We start from the raw sequence: 14,916 nt of genomic DNA, 5'->3' as shown, positions 1-14,916 counted from the left end.
TTCCCAGGGACAGTCCAGGCAGTGCAGGCCAACCTTTTCCTTTACAAGTGGAGGAAAGGAAAGCTGTGAATTCTCCTTCACTGTAATTAACACTCTCCAGGTGAGAATGAAGAGCTGGCACACCTGTAGGCTGTGATTTTCCATCTCTTGACTGTTCCAGGTGGCTTTTCCTGCTCTGTCTAAACTGATTAACCCTTCCTTTCCAGGACAAGAGCCCTCTGGGTGTGGCTCTCAGGCTGCCTGCCTTAGAGATGAACTGCAAGAACCTCTAAGACCATGTTGTCCTGTCATTACAGCCACTGACTTCTGTGGGATCCGCAGGGCTGCAAAAGTCAGAGGGCACCGCTCCCATCCTTATGAACTTTAGAAACCTCTACCGCATAATAGTCACTCTGGGCTGTTCTGTAAGCTCCTCTAGGCATCCAGAACCTATAATCTGGCTTCAGACCATGTTCTTCTCAACCAGTGTCCTGTCCCCTGTGCCAGACCAGCTGCCTCCTCCAGCTGGGAGGGCCACACAGCTTCCGGGGCTGAGGTAGAATGCCGCCTCTGGCCACCAGCACTTTACACGACTCCCCTAATTCCCAAATCATTTCATCTTTACTGACATTTAACATGTATGTAACCAATTTGGCCTTTTGAAAGTTCTTGGCTTCAATGTATCTTCCCCACTGTAGTGAAAATTTCCTGAGGGTTCGGAGCTTCCTTGTACTTCCCAGAGAGCCCAGTTAACCCAGAATGGCTTATGCACCCACTGCATGCTTTGAACATCTGTGTCATCAACAAATGAGTAAGCAGAGGCCTGTGCCCAGCTAGCTGGTCTGCCATCCCATCCCTGGAGGCAATCTCATGTGGATTATCCTCCCTTCTGTGGGCACTGAGCTGCATACCCAGTGCAGGGCCCATGTCCCAAGATGCAGCCAATAGCCATTCCTTCTACCCCACTGTGAGCCGTAATTCCATCTGGCTGTCCACCCTCAAAGTGTGCCTAGAAAAGCGCCCTAGGTGCAGTCGCTATGCCAAGGACTGGTTCAATCATAGCACCTCGTGCAGTTCTCTCAGGGGCTCTGGTTAAGAGGTTCTTGCAGGTGGAGACATGTGGGCTGACAGTGTCTCCTCTTCTGCAGCTGAGTGTGTGACCATGAGGTCCCCATGGCCACCACTGAACTGCAGGGACAGTCAGCCTGAGTACAGACCACACACTGGGGATAGCAGAGAGGAAGGAGGGGCACTGGGTCCCTGAAGATGCTGATGTCAGCGCCAGAGCTGTTTCTGGACATCTCATGTTGGGAAATAACTCTACATTTCAGCAGAAAGAATCCTGACTAATGGCCTCCAATCAATGACATGTATTAATCACAGTAGCAGCATTAATAGCACACTTTCATAATTTTCCAGACACGTGCTAAGCCCTGGGAAGATATTCTCTCCATCCCCCAGGCAATCCTGTGGTGTGAACATCATGATCCTTGAGCCAGGCTCCAACAATGTACCTGAGCTAGTAAGAAGGGAGCCCAGGTTTATACCCAGGCAGCCTGACTCAAAGTGATGCTCTCCATGCTGTATACTGTGTGTCCAAGCCCCTGGCCCTCCCTCTTAATACCCTCCTGGCACACACAGCAATGCACCCTGGCACCTGTGAAGTTTCAGAGAGGAATGAGACTCAGATGATCTGGACCTTACAGCAGCAAAGCAAACCAGTAACAGAGCCAGAGCTGGAAGAGCCACAGCTCCTGGTCCTAAGACGCCCTTTCCACAGAGGTGGAGCTGAGGAATCTGATGGGCTGTACATAGACGCAGTAGCCAGGAAGACGTGCACTCACCAGCCGGGCCGACTGCTGCTTCTCCTGGTCAGTGCTGCCTTCCACCGCAGGCGGGGCCGCTGTCACGTGCTTGGCAGCTGCCTCTCTCTCCCGCCTCACCACCCGGAATAGCTCATCCTGCACTGTGGCCTGCTCCTGTCTAAACCTAGGCCAGAAGAGAGGGGAGAGGCAGATGCAGAAGGCACGACTGGCAGAATAACAGCAGGAAAAGGTATGATCATGTTTGCTTCAGCTGGCCCAGCAGGGCTGGGATTTGTGGGCCGATGGAACTCTGAGGCCAGCCAGGAAAGGAAGGCCCAGACCCCTTGGAGCTCAGACATCAGGAACAGCTCCTAATGCCAGGAGAGGGTGTCTCGGCACAGGGCAGGACAGGAGAGCTGGCCATCAGGTGAAGAATCAGGCAGCCACGTGCCCGACAAGAGCCTTGGGACTGGGCTGAATCCCAAGTGAGCCCCTCCTTCAAAGGAGAGAGGCAGGATGAGGGGCCCCAACTCCCCGCTGGCACCATTTGAGAGAGAGCCCAAGGTTTCAGCAGTCTTGCTTTGAACACTTAACTATATGTTCCTACCCTCTGACCTATTCTGGGCATTCTGCCTACAAAAATAATCCTATACAGAGAAAACTAACTGTTAGTGCTAAGACATTCTTAGATATTATTGATTATAGATTAAAAACACAAGAATCCAGGGCCGGGGATATAGCTTAGCAGCACAGCGCCTGTCTAGCAAGTGCAAGGCCCTGAGTTCAATTCCTGGTACCAAACACACACACATACACACACACACACACACACACACACACACACACACGAAATCTAAATGTACAACCGTCAAGGTCAAGGTAAATAAAATATAACATACTCATACCATGGTATATTATACCATCAAGGAGAATACACTCTTTGACTTACCTATATGTTGAATCTAAAATTAGAATAAGTAAACAATATATTTAGCAATAAAATGCTTATAAAGCAGGTGTAACTAATGGAAAATATAATCTAAGTGAAAATAGCAAGACGTAAAATTACATATGGCTTTAAAACATAATCCTAAACTAAGGGAAAGAAGCCATGTGAAAGACGCTCCAAAATATTAACAGTGGTTATACTGAGATGATGAGTCTAAGGGGATTTCTTTCATTTTATATATTTTCTACCAAATATTACTTTAACATTTTAAATTGTTTAACAGTACCCCAAAAAGAGATGGAGGAAGAGTTCAAGTTGGTTCAGGTTACTCTCAGAGGGGCCTCTTAGGAGTAGGGCAGGCAAATTCTTAGGGTATGGGTCTTAATCCAGCATGGGTTTCTCACTGGAGGGCCAAAGCCCCCAGTGAGGCAGACACTGGGCCATAATTTACCTCTCCTCTGACCACAGAAGCCAGCTTCCCCAAGGGCCCTGAGGAGGCCAGTTGGTGATAACTACAACCGGTAATCCCTGAGCACTCTGTGCGCCAGGCACCATGCTTCTGCACCTTATATGCCCTAACTTTTTAAGTCATGACAACACCCAATTAGAGAAGCACTCTTCTTAGCCCTTCTTAAACACAGTGACTTTCCCAGCTGACTAGTGGGTCACAGAACTGCTATATGTTGGTCTGTAGGGCCCAGGGGCCTCTGGGCCTTAACCACTTTTCTACAAGTCCTCAGGGGACAGGAAGCAGGTTCCATTTCAGAGGTGTGGCTGGCTCTCAGGACCCTGGCCTAGCTGACAGGAAGTCACCAACATCCTGGAGCCAGTCCATCAGTGAGAAATGGGAGGGCTGCACTTTCCTCATCTATCTAAAAACATGCCTGTAGGTGCATGCATGGGTTAGCACACAGGGGTGCATGCACACACACGGCCCGTCCCCCTCCACACACACAGAGGCCAGCCACTTGCTGTTTAGTCCTGGCTTTTTAAAATGGATTTTTAAAAGCCCAGCTCGTCTGGGCCCCTGTTAGAATTTCTTCATCTTTAAACTAGGACAGTGCCACCTATACCACAAGGCTGTCCCTCAACACAAATGAGATAAAACACAAGACAAAACCTCCAGGGCCCCAGCAGAGAGCCCACTGGCAAAAAGGAATGATGCTTTAGGTGGAGCATAGCACTTGTGGCGGATGCTCAGGCTTACCTCTTGAGGTCCTCCTTCACTCCCGAGGGCTGCCGGCCACCACCAATCTTGGACGTGGGCAGTTTGGGTTCTGCAAAGGAAAAGGAAAAAGAATGCTGTCAGAAGGCATGCTGGTCACCCAAAAAAGGGCTCAGGAACATACCCCTGCCTAGGAAGGTGTGCCCCCCCTTTGGAACAGTGTACCCCACAAACAGACATGTCCCCCACAGAGAAGCGTGCCCCACAGATAGACCAATGAGCCCCAGCAGACGGAAGAGGGACCAGTCCTTGATTCAAGCAGCCTGCTGACCCTAAGGCTCCTCTTGTGCCCCAATGGACAAGATCTCTCTGCAGCAGGTGCTAACAGCACAGGGCTTATAGCCACTTTATGCAGTGTTCCAAATCCATCACTACTCATTCAATCATGATTTGGAATCTAGGTCACATCCTAAACACAGGCCAGATGTGGCTGGCAGAAGCCAGTGCTCTGCTCCATGAGAACAGCCTCCTAGGTCTAGGTTTTGGCATAGGGGCAGGAGAGGCCAGAAGGCTCCTTAAATTTTGCTTCCTTTAGTACCTGCTATAGTTTGAGATTTAATTACTATTCTAAGAGTGTTAAGAGATGAGGCTTTGGGAGGTAATTAGGATGGGATGAGGTCACAAGGCCGGGGCCCATAATGGCATCTGTGGATTTCTAAGAAGAGGAAGAGAAACCTGAGCTTGCACACTTGCTCTGTCTCACCATATGATATTCTGTGCTACCAGAGTCCTCACCAAGTGTGGCTCATCAACCAGACTGGGTTCCCAGACTCCAGAACTGTAAGAAACTTCTTCTCTTCAGGAACTAGCCAGCCTGAGGTATTCAGTTACAGTAACAGAAAACAAACTAATCCAATGTCCTATTCTACTGATTGCCAATTCTGCATGTGACAACACCCCATATTAAACCTATTATACCACAACAACCTGTATTACTTCTTTTTTTTCCATTCAAATTATTGGTACATTTTAGGCATACAATAGAGTTACATTCATCGTTGGGAACTTGTACCCTTACATGATGTATCTTGGTTCTTTTTTTTTTTTTTCCATCAACCTGTATCACTTCTAGTATCATTAGGTTGTTACAGGCTGTCATCATCAATTTGGCGATTTCTGAGCAAATCCACTTTACTCTCTCCACCACTTGGTGACCCTGAATGTTATTATGCTCCCTTCACCCTGGCTACCACCCTTCCAAACACTCTGTCGCCAAAGCTCGGCACTTCTCCATAGTCTTCTCTGATGTTCTCTCCATCACTGGTTTCTGCTGCTGCAGCAGCCAGAACCAAACAAAAGCAGCAGACAGAAGTAGCAGGCTCGTCAAGGAAGGACCAAGCCTTCACTCTTCTACCCCAGCGGCCAAGGTGCCCTTCCAGGAAGCACTTCCAAGAAAGGCCAGCCCATGACTCACTCTGGCTTGCACGGGCACAGCCGGGGACAGCTCCAGCCTGGGGAGGACACACCTCACGTGTTCTGCAGGAACACCCCAGGCTCTCCACGGAGACTGAAAAGTGAATGGACTGTTTCTGGGGTCCTATTTTGACATTAATGCTCCTCATTCTTCATTTCCAACAGCTTCATTGAGGTACAATTTATAGTATTTATTTTTGCTTTTGATATAGTTTTCATATTTTACAACTACAAAAATAATATACCTACCCACTGTTAAGAATGTGGCACTTATCTACATTTCTCCCTTGCCTGTAGGATTCGGCTAGCATCCTTGTTCCCTTGGCACCTATTGGCTTAATATGTGTGTCTTCAATTATTAGCAAAGTCAAAAGTCTCATCATATAAATACCAGACCATTTATGCACATTTTCTATTGTGTTCTCTTAAGGATCTCTTCATACATTAAGATTACTAGTACTTTGTCAAATGTTACACATTCCCTCATTTATCATCCATTCCTTGGGTTGTTTTTTTAAATTGTCTCTAATTTCAGATAGTCAATTTTCTAATTTTGTTCTTTAATTTAAGGTTTCCTCACTTGATGTGATGCTTAGAAAATCCATTTTTATTTTTATGGTTTCAATTCTTACACTTACATCTTTTATTTCCTCCGGCATTTATTTAGGGCTGTGGTGTGAGATGAGGATTTAATTTTAACTTCTTTTTCTAACCTTGTTCCATCACTAAAATAAATGCAGAAAACTGGTTTTAAGAGTTAAACATATCTTAAAATGAGTCCGCTTCAAGGCGGTCCACTTATCTTAAATCTTCTTCAGAATTCAGAAACTCAAAACACACGCTCATCACTTCAACTGCAAAATATTTTGTTACAACTAAAACCAAACAACAAACAAACCACTATGTTTCCTTTTTACAATGCCGAAACCAAAAAGGAAGCAAATGCGTCTTTCATTTCAGAGCTGAAGCTGACGTGTCACATACTTGGCAGTTTTTGTTTTGTTTTGTTTTTTATCAATTTCTCCTTCTCACTGGTGAATCTGTTACACATCGGGTCATGTTAGATCCTCTTCAACCCCTCTCATCCATCAACTACAGGTGGATCACAGAAATTAAGCTTTTTGGTAAAATACAGAGGCATCTTGTGGGGCTTTCTCGAATCTCACTCGGCCCCCTCAAAAAGACTCAGTATGAGTCCAGTCCAGGCAGGACCAGCTCTGCTGCATGCAGAAGCCCCAAGGCAGACATCCCTGGAGAGGCAGAGGTGTCAGACCACCTGGCTGACACCTCCAGGCTATGAGGATGAAGCCAGAGCTCTCTGGCCAATGTCTCCCCATACTTTCTACTTTGTATTCCAGAGATAGCAAACTGCTTCTAGGTTACCAAACAGGCCAGGCCACTCCACACCTCTGGGCTTCTGCTCCCAAATCCACCTATAACCCTGTCTAAATCCAGGGCCCTTCCTAGAACAATAAGCCCACCCCGCAGCATCCCGGACCTTGGGCAAGGCAGCCCTCTAGTGCTGCGACACAAGTCACAACCTCTCAGGGAGCACATCTGGACCTTAGCTAGAGCTTTGTGAGCCCCAAGGGAGGTGTCTCACCCAGTTGCCCCTGTGTCTGTGGAAGCACTCATGGGCAGGACACAGCCCCACCTTGCAAACTCCTTCAACCAAAGAGTAGGGACAGGGATGATCAGTAGAAATGACACTGGGTGAGGCCATGCACATGAAGACACAGTGGTGAATGGCATCCACTGTGACACTGTCCATCCCTTCTTGTCATGGCTCCTCCAGCCAGTCCATTTTCTTTAAAAAAAAAAAAATCAAGTTTCAAGTGACAGGCCCAGATTCTGATTTTATTGAGTAAAATAGCAGGTGTTCCAAGAACTTCTTTTATTTTGTAATATCTTAATTTCTTGTACCTTACAGTCTCTTTTCTTAAAACTTTTTGGATAGTTTGCCACAGTAGCTATTTGGGGAAAAGCATAAACTTCTTCATTTGTTGGGGGACAAGCAGGTAGGCAACAGCTGGCAGGGAAGAGGAACTCCTAGAGCCTCTCCTAGAAGCCCCAGGAAGAACACCCCAGGGAGAACGCCCCAGGGGGCAGGCAGGACCCTCTAATGAAGGTTAGGTTAGAGTCACTGAGGCTGAGAATGGCTCTGTGTCTCTTAGAATCCATAAAGCACCTTCTCACCTGAGTTGTCAGAGCAAGACCTTCTGCCTCATTTTCCCCACGTGGAGAAACCAAAACAGAGTAAGGGAAAGCAGTCTGGCCTGTGGCCAGACACCATGCACCCATCATTGCCCCAGCCACGTCTGTCAGGCAAGAGAGCCACACTCTTGGGAAAGCACAAGCAGACTGGACTCACTAATGTCACCCGAGTAGCCACGTCGGCAGTCAGATGTTGTCACATGTCCCTCTTTTTCCTCCTTCCCCATCCCGAGTTGCTGTGCCTGTCATACCTTTCTGAGGAGCTGTGGAGCCACAGTCCGGAGCAGCAGGTGGAGGAGCTGGCTGCTGGCCTTCTGCGAGAGGGCTGGGATCCTTCATGCGTTGGACCACATTCTCAGACAGCTAAAGGAAAGATTAAGGAATCGGAAAAGAGGGACGGGATAAAGTTGTATCACAGAAACTCCTGGCAATTAAGACTCCCTTTATTCACACTCCAGACTTCCTGAACATAGTTTCCTCAAGACCAACTCTGATAATCTAATTCTATGCAAAAACCACCCAGGGTGCCCAGTGCCTCCCAGGGCAATGCCCAATCACCTGGTGTGCCCAGCCTGCTACACTGCATGCCCCCAGCTCTGCAGCTGCACTTCCCACCACACCTCCACATGCCCTGCGCTCAGTGCCAAATGGGTTCTCCCTTCTCATCCCCTCTGAAGGCACACATGCTGTCATCCCTCTGAGCCACAATGAGCCCTCACCTCCCACCCCATCCATCTCTACCAGCCTAAGTCACACTTCCATGAAGGGTAATGCAGCAACAGCATCGGAGTGAAGCATTGTTCACCACAATCTTTAGGCCCACCGTAACGCAAGTGTCTCTTCAGGTGGCACTGTACCTCCTACCAGACAGTCAGTATACACCATAATGGCCAGGGCCATGTCTCTCCCATCTTTGCACACTCTCCAGTGCCACAAAGAGCAGCTAATCAAAATACTTCTTGATTCATTTCACCTTGGTTCCCCTAATGAAGACTGGATAACCAAAATGTTCATTCATTTCAGAGGAAGTGAAATAGGCATAAGGGTGTCATAAAACAGTTCACTGAGATGAAATAGCAAGCTAGGGATAAATCTAGAATAAAAACCCTTAAGAGTTCACTTCAGTAAATATTTATTAAATGCCTAATATGTGCAAGGCATCATAAAGCACAGTGGAGGGGAAGACATTAAACATGACTTTAAGACAAAAGACATGATCAGCAATTCTACTTCCACATATCTGACTGAGAAAAACGCTCCCCGGTGTACACAGAGGGATGTGTAAGGAGGCTCGCTGTGATACTGGTGGAAATAGACAAAACCTGGAAAAACATAAATATCCAACAACAGGGCACTGGTTACAGAAATCTTAGTGTATACACTCTAAAGTCTGGAACCATTAGAAAGAATGAGATGAGGGGGCTGGGGATTTAGCTCAGTGGTTTCACCACCTGCTGCACAAGCACAAGGTCCCAAGTTCAATCCCTGGTACCAAAAAAAAAAAAAAAAAAAAAAAGGAGAATAAGGTAAGACATATACACACGGTCAGGAAGGATGGGTGTGTTAAGTCACAGAGTTCTTTGTAAATCTCCATTGTGTAAAAAGATAGACACAGCTATTAAAATGCAGACAAACATAACTCTGGCTGTGCGTGAATAGCATATGTCCACATTTACAAACGCAATGTGCATCTGAACTGTCACGTGTATGCACATGGATCTGCTTAGAAAGGAATCTACAGAGGCACTGACCAGAGCACTCATAGGGTTCTGCATCACAACAGGGTAGGAACAGCAGAGGCAGTACTCTCCCACTGGGCCCTGTGGGTCTTAATTCTGTTTCCGTGTGTGTGTTTGTGTATCTTCATTTATTACCACAAATGTTTAATTTAGTAACTGAAGATTGTAATAATGATCGAATCCCTCTTGTATGTATACAGCATGTACACAAACGCAATAGCTGAGGAATAACACAACAAGACTGGACATACACATCAACTGGAAGGAACACCGACTCCAGCAGAGGTGCCCCTACAGTTTGGATAGGGCTCACGTGATGGAAGTGCGGTCCTCAGATAACAATGTAGACAGGCAATGTTACCCTCAGGAAGTGGGCCTGGGAGAGGCTCTTACTGCCCCTCCCCACTCTGGCTTCTGGTCTGGTGATGTGATTGCTCCCTCTCTTACATGTTCCTGCTCGCCACTGTCATCCCACCCACCATGAAGCTCTGTAGCCAAGGGGCCCTCGCCAGAGCCAGAATCACCCCTACTGGACCTTCAGCCTCCAGGCTGTGAGCTAAGTAAATCTTTTTTCTTTCTAAGTACACAGCATCAAGTATTTTATCAGAGTAACAGAATAGTACAGGGGCCAAGACAATTCAACTGGGGAAAATAGATGGTGTGAGAACAATGTAATATCCCCATACCAAAGAATAAAGCTGGACCCCTACCTTATATTGTACACAAAAACTAATTCTAGGGGCCGGGGATTTAGCTCAGTGGTTCCGGTGCCTGCCTCGCAAGCGCAAGGTTCTGAGTTGAATCCCCGGTGCCAAAAAAAAAAAACTTAATTAAAAAAAAAGTCAATGACTTAGGTGTAAGAGCTAAAACAATAAGAATTCTTAGAAGAAAACACAGGGCTCAATCTTAATGACTTTGTGTTGGCAATGGACTCTTAGATTTGACACCAAAAGTACAAGCAACCAAAGGGGGTTAAAAAAAGGATTTAGCTCAGTGGTTCTGCTGCCTGCCACACAAGCACAAGGACCCGAGTTCGATCCCCAGTACCAAAACAAACCAAAAAAAGGATGTATTGGATTTCATCAAAGTAAAGCTTTATCAAAAGACACAACCAAGAAGCCAGACATGCTTGTAATTCTGACTACTCACAAAGCTAAGGAAGGAGGGTCACAAATTCACAGCCAACCTGGGCAACTTCGCAAGACCCTGTCTCAAAATCTAGAAAATTAATAAAGGGCTCAATGACAGAATGCCTGTCTAGCAAGCGCAAACCCCTGGGTTCAATCACCAGTGCCACAAAGGCAAAACAAAGGAAAAATCACAATCAAGCAACTGAAAAGACAACTCCCAGAATGGGACAAAATATACGCACACCACATAGCCAATAAGGAATGTGTATTTGAGAGCCAGGGATTTAGCTCAGTGGTGCCACCACCTGCCTCGCAAGCGTAAGGACCCAAGTTCGATCCCCAGTACAAAAAAAAAAAAAAACAGGAAAAAGGAATGTGTATTTGAAAGAGGCAAAGAACTCCCACAAGCCATGATCAAAAGAAAAATAACCCCATTAAAAAACTGTGCTATGGTTTGCTAAGTGTGCTTCACAGGTCCACATGCTAAAAGCTTGGTTCCAGGATGGCACTACTAGGAGGTGCCCATGCCTTCAGGACTGGGTGGTCCTTGGTGGTCCTCAGGTGGTTGAGGGTTCACCCTTGAAGGGGATGTGGGACCCATTTCTTCTCCTCTCTTTGCTACCTGGCTCGTGAGGACAGCAATTTGCTTTGTCACTTGTTCCTGGTTGATGTGCCACCCTTGCCATAAGCTCAAAACAATAATGCCAATCAAGCATGGAGTGAAACCTCCAAAATGGAGCCAAAATAAACATTTTCTCTTCATAAATTAATTATCTCAGGTGTTTCATTATCTGAAAGGGTCAGATCAGAAATTTCTCCAAAGATGTATAAATGGCCAAAAGAGCACATGAAAGGATGCTCAACATCATCAGTTATTAGAGAAAAGCAACATTCACCTACAACGAAACAGTGCTTTAAAACCACTGGGATAGCCACAATCAAAAAGTCAAACAATGAGGGTTGGCAAGGCTGCAGAGAAATCAGAACCCTCATACACTGCTGGTGGAGATGTAAAAAAATACAACCACTCCAGTAAACAGGCTGGAAGTTCTTCAAAGGTTAAACACAAAGTTACTATATAATCTAGCAATTCCACTCCTAGGTATATACTGCAAAGAAATGAAAACATGCCCACACGAAAATGTGTACACTAGTGTTCAGATCATGATACTGGCCAAAAGTGGAAACAGCCCAAATACTTATCAACTAATGAATAGATAAGTAAAGTGAAGTGTATCTATAAAATGCAACATTATTCAGTCATTAAAAGGAATGAAATACTGATGCACACCACAACATGGATGAACCCTGCAAACATTTCCCCATGTGGTCTTAAGGTGAGGCTTTTTCAGAGGTGGCTGAATCTAGAGGGTATGATTGATTTATGGTTCAATGCTAGGCCCGAGGATTAAGGGTGTGAGTGCTACTCACCCTAAGTAGTCTGAATAAGATAAAAGGGGCAGGAAGACGCTGTTAAGGTCCCTTGTTGCTTCTGCTACCGTGGGGGTGCCATGAACTGTTTCTCCCCTGTGACACCCCTTTGCCATGTGCCACTCCACCTTGGAGCCAGCTGATTATGGACTGAAACCTCTACAAACTATGAGCTAAATAACCCTTTCCCCTTTAATTTTGGGTGTCAGGTATTCTGTCTCAGCAATGAAAGAAAAGTAACTAACACACTAAGTGAAAGTAGTCAGCCTTGGGCTTAGGGTGTGTACAGTCAACTTTCCCATCGCTGAGACACAATTCCCAACACCTGCAACTTAAAGGAGAAGTATATTTTGGCTCACAGTTTCAGTGGATTCAGTCCATGGTGAGCTGGGTCCTAGATAGAAAAGGCATTCTGAAAAGGCATGGCAGAGGAAAGCTGCTTACATCATGGCAGGCAGGAAGCAGAGGGAGAGGGAAGGAGCCAAGGACAAGAAGACACCTTCTTCCAGGTCTCCCCAGGGACCTGCCTCTTCTGACCAGGACTCACCTCTGAACAGGAGACTTTTAGCAAACATTTTAGATTCAAACCACAACAGGGATAGGGAGACTAGGGGCAGATAAACATAGAGGGCTTGGTGGGGGAGGCGTGTTGAAAATGTAATAAAAATTGCTGTGATATTATCTGTACACATCTAGATGTTGATCAGTAGTAGAGCACTTGGCTAGCATACATGAGGCCCTGGATTCAATCTGAGCACCGGGAAAAAAAAGTGTACTTTATAAGAATGAATTGTATAGCATGTAAATCATATTTCAAAGTTGTTATACAAAGCAAGCTAGAAAGACAGAACACCAAAGACAAAAATGAGCAGACCAGGTAAGATAGCACTCAAAAACAGCAAAAGGAGATGTCACTGTGGCTGGACACACCAAAGCAAGTACATCTGGGAGGGTTGCTGAAGGCAGGAGCATCATTTAGATGAAAGGGAAGCTACAGGGCACTGGCAGGGGTGGGGATGAGGGGCTGGATTCTAACATGGGGCAGGGCAGAGCACAAGGGATGCTCTACCTGTAGGAGGGAGACACAGGCAGGAAGAGACCAGCGAGCCCGCAGCCCTACATTCACTTTGGAAGGGACAGGTTATACAGCTCACCTGCAGGAAACTGGCACAGAAAGAAGTTTCCTATGCTCATGGTAGAGGGGCCCAAAGCACTGCGGGGAGATGTGAGCAGCTTCAGTGAAAAAATAACACAAGGAAATCCTTTACACACTGAGTCAGTAGTCACAGAATGGAGTGAGGAGCAGGCCCTTGATCACGAAGTGGCAAAGGCCACTTCAGCAACAGGGAATGAAGGCCAAGTGGCTGCCTTGACTGTAGGAAATGAATGAGAGCACGGCATTCAAGAAGAAAAAGTTTTGATCCTAAGTTAATGGGAGAACTTGGGTGAGAATAACAGAAAAGAAGTTTAAAAAAGGAGAAACTATTTTGAGAAGGAAACACATTAGTTTGATTGTAAGAGAATCACAATTCAATGTTAGACTGGGCAACTTAGTGAGACCATGTCTCAAAATAACACTTTTTTAAAAAGGACTGGGAATGTAGCTCAGTAGTAAAGTACATGCCCAGCATGCACAACGGCCTGGGTTCAGTATCTAGTTAAAAAAAAAATACTCATATTATACAAGGGAAAGAGCTTTCAAGAGCTCATGGGTTTGCTCTTTTTTGAGCTGTAGCACTACGTGCTATACTGATCGACACACTGAGAAATGAAAAAGTGGCCCCAGAACTAGAACTAGCCCTCACTGGGGTCAGCTCCATGCTGCAGGTCAACACAGCAACTGGGTGGGGTATAAGTTGGCAGCCAGAGAAAAGTGGGGAACCCTGAGTCAGTATTTAGGAGGGACACAGCTGAGTGGAGAGAGGGTCTGGGCATCCTAACAGGGGCCAGAACCAGCTCACATGAGCTGACTCTCAGGAATTTTGTGAGGTAGTTAACTTCACGATGGGAGTTTGAGATAGGCCATGGTAGGGAGTATTTCCACCAAAGAATTAGCCAATACTCTACTACAAACCAGGGCCCTTTCTTGGGGAGAGCAGGTTTCATAAATTTAGCATTTGGACATTGGACACTGCCCCCCAACTCCAGAGTGGCCCCTGTGAGAAGACTCCAGTTCTTTGGGACAAAGAGCATACAGCACTGAGGACTGAAGCTTGAGTGGTCCTAGGATCAGTATAGGTGTGGGTCAGGCACTGATGACACCATTCTGGGAGCACTGCGCTGTAGATCACTATGGCCAGGCCTAACTCGCCTCCTCCCACGGATGAGGCAGGGCCCCCCGTGGAACAAGGACCACGCATCTTGTTCGCTTCCTCCCGCAGGCGATAAAGCAGGGCCTGCAGGAGGAGAAGAGGCTACAAGAAGGCATGGTAGAGTAAGGCCTGGCCGAGAAGAGGACTATCTTCCTTCCCACTCATTTCGCCAGAGAAACATCAAGCATTATCTCCTGCAGACCTTAGCCGCTCTTTCTGTTCCAATCAGGTATGCCCTTTGACCACCCCCTGCGCTTCTCATATCTCTACACTATAAATAAAGGTGCTGAGGATGCAAGCCAGCCTATTGTCTCATCGGACAAAGGGTTTCCACCTGGCCTCAGATTTATCAGCTTTATCGTTGTCTTTGTCTTTTTCTTTGTCTGTCTTTCTTAATCTCCCACTGACATTTCTTACTCCGTGAACCCATCAGCCACTCGGACAGTGGCCACACGTGAGATCTGCTTGAAAGAGGCAGTGACAGCTGGCAATGCCCAATCCACACTGTGGAGAAGGCCCAAGTGACAGGAAGAGCAGGCTCTGACATGTGCAGAGGAGGATTGACCACGTGACAGGAAGAGGCGGCCCTCATAGGAGACTTGACCACATGACAGGAAAAACAGACCCTGCATATGCAGGGCAAGCTCCAGTCATGCAGCCCCTGTAGGAACCAGAGCAGACAGCCTAGCCAAGAGCAAATAAACAAGGGCATTCTAACC

The 14,916-nt window shown here is 46.6% G+C and overlaps 1 protein-coding gene across 15 annotated transcripts in view; it reads right to left on the bottom strand.

Moving 5' to 3' along the window:
* Chchd6 (coiled-coil-helix-coiled-coil-helix domain containing 6) overlaps positions 1-14,916 on the bottom strand; it is a 251,791-nt gene that overhangs the window by 221,060 nt on the left and 15,815 nt on the right. For all 15 annotated transcript variants that reach the window (XM_021250288.2, XM_021250292.2, XM_021250294.2 and 12 more), the window contains exons 2-4: positions 7,837-7,948; positions 3,941-4,010; positions 1,824-1,968 (exon numbers count right to left, since the gene is read on the bottom strand). In XM_021250288.2, the coding sequence (XP_021105947.2) occupies positions 1,824-1,968; positions 3,941-4,010; positions 7,837-7,948 (327 nt within the window). The remainder of the gene's footprint in view (positions 1-1,823; positions 1,969-3,940; positions 4,011-7,836; positions 7,949-14,916) is intronic.

Source organism: Heterocephalus glaber, unplaced genomic scaffold (genome assembly GCF_053883595.1).
Source record: "Heterocephalus glaber isolate CG9 unplaced genomic scaffold, H.glaber_assembly_v1.0 deba00001615, whole genome shotgun sequence".
NCBI lineage: Eukaryota > Metazoa > Chordata > Mammalia > Rodentia > Bathyergidae > Heterocephalus > Heterocephalus glaber.
The sequence above is the reverse complement of the archived record's forward strand: the minus strand, read 5'-3'. Positions and strand labels throughout refer to the sequence as shown.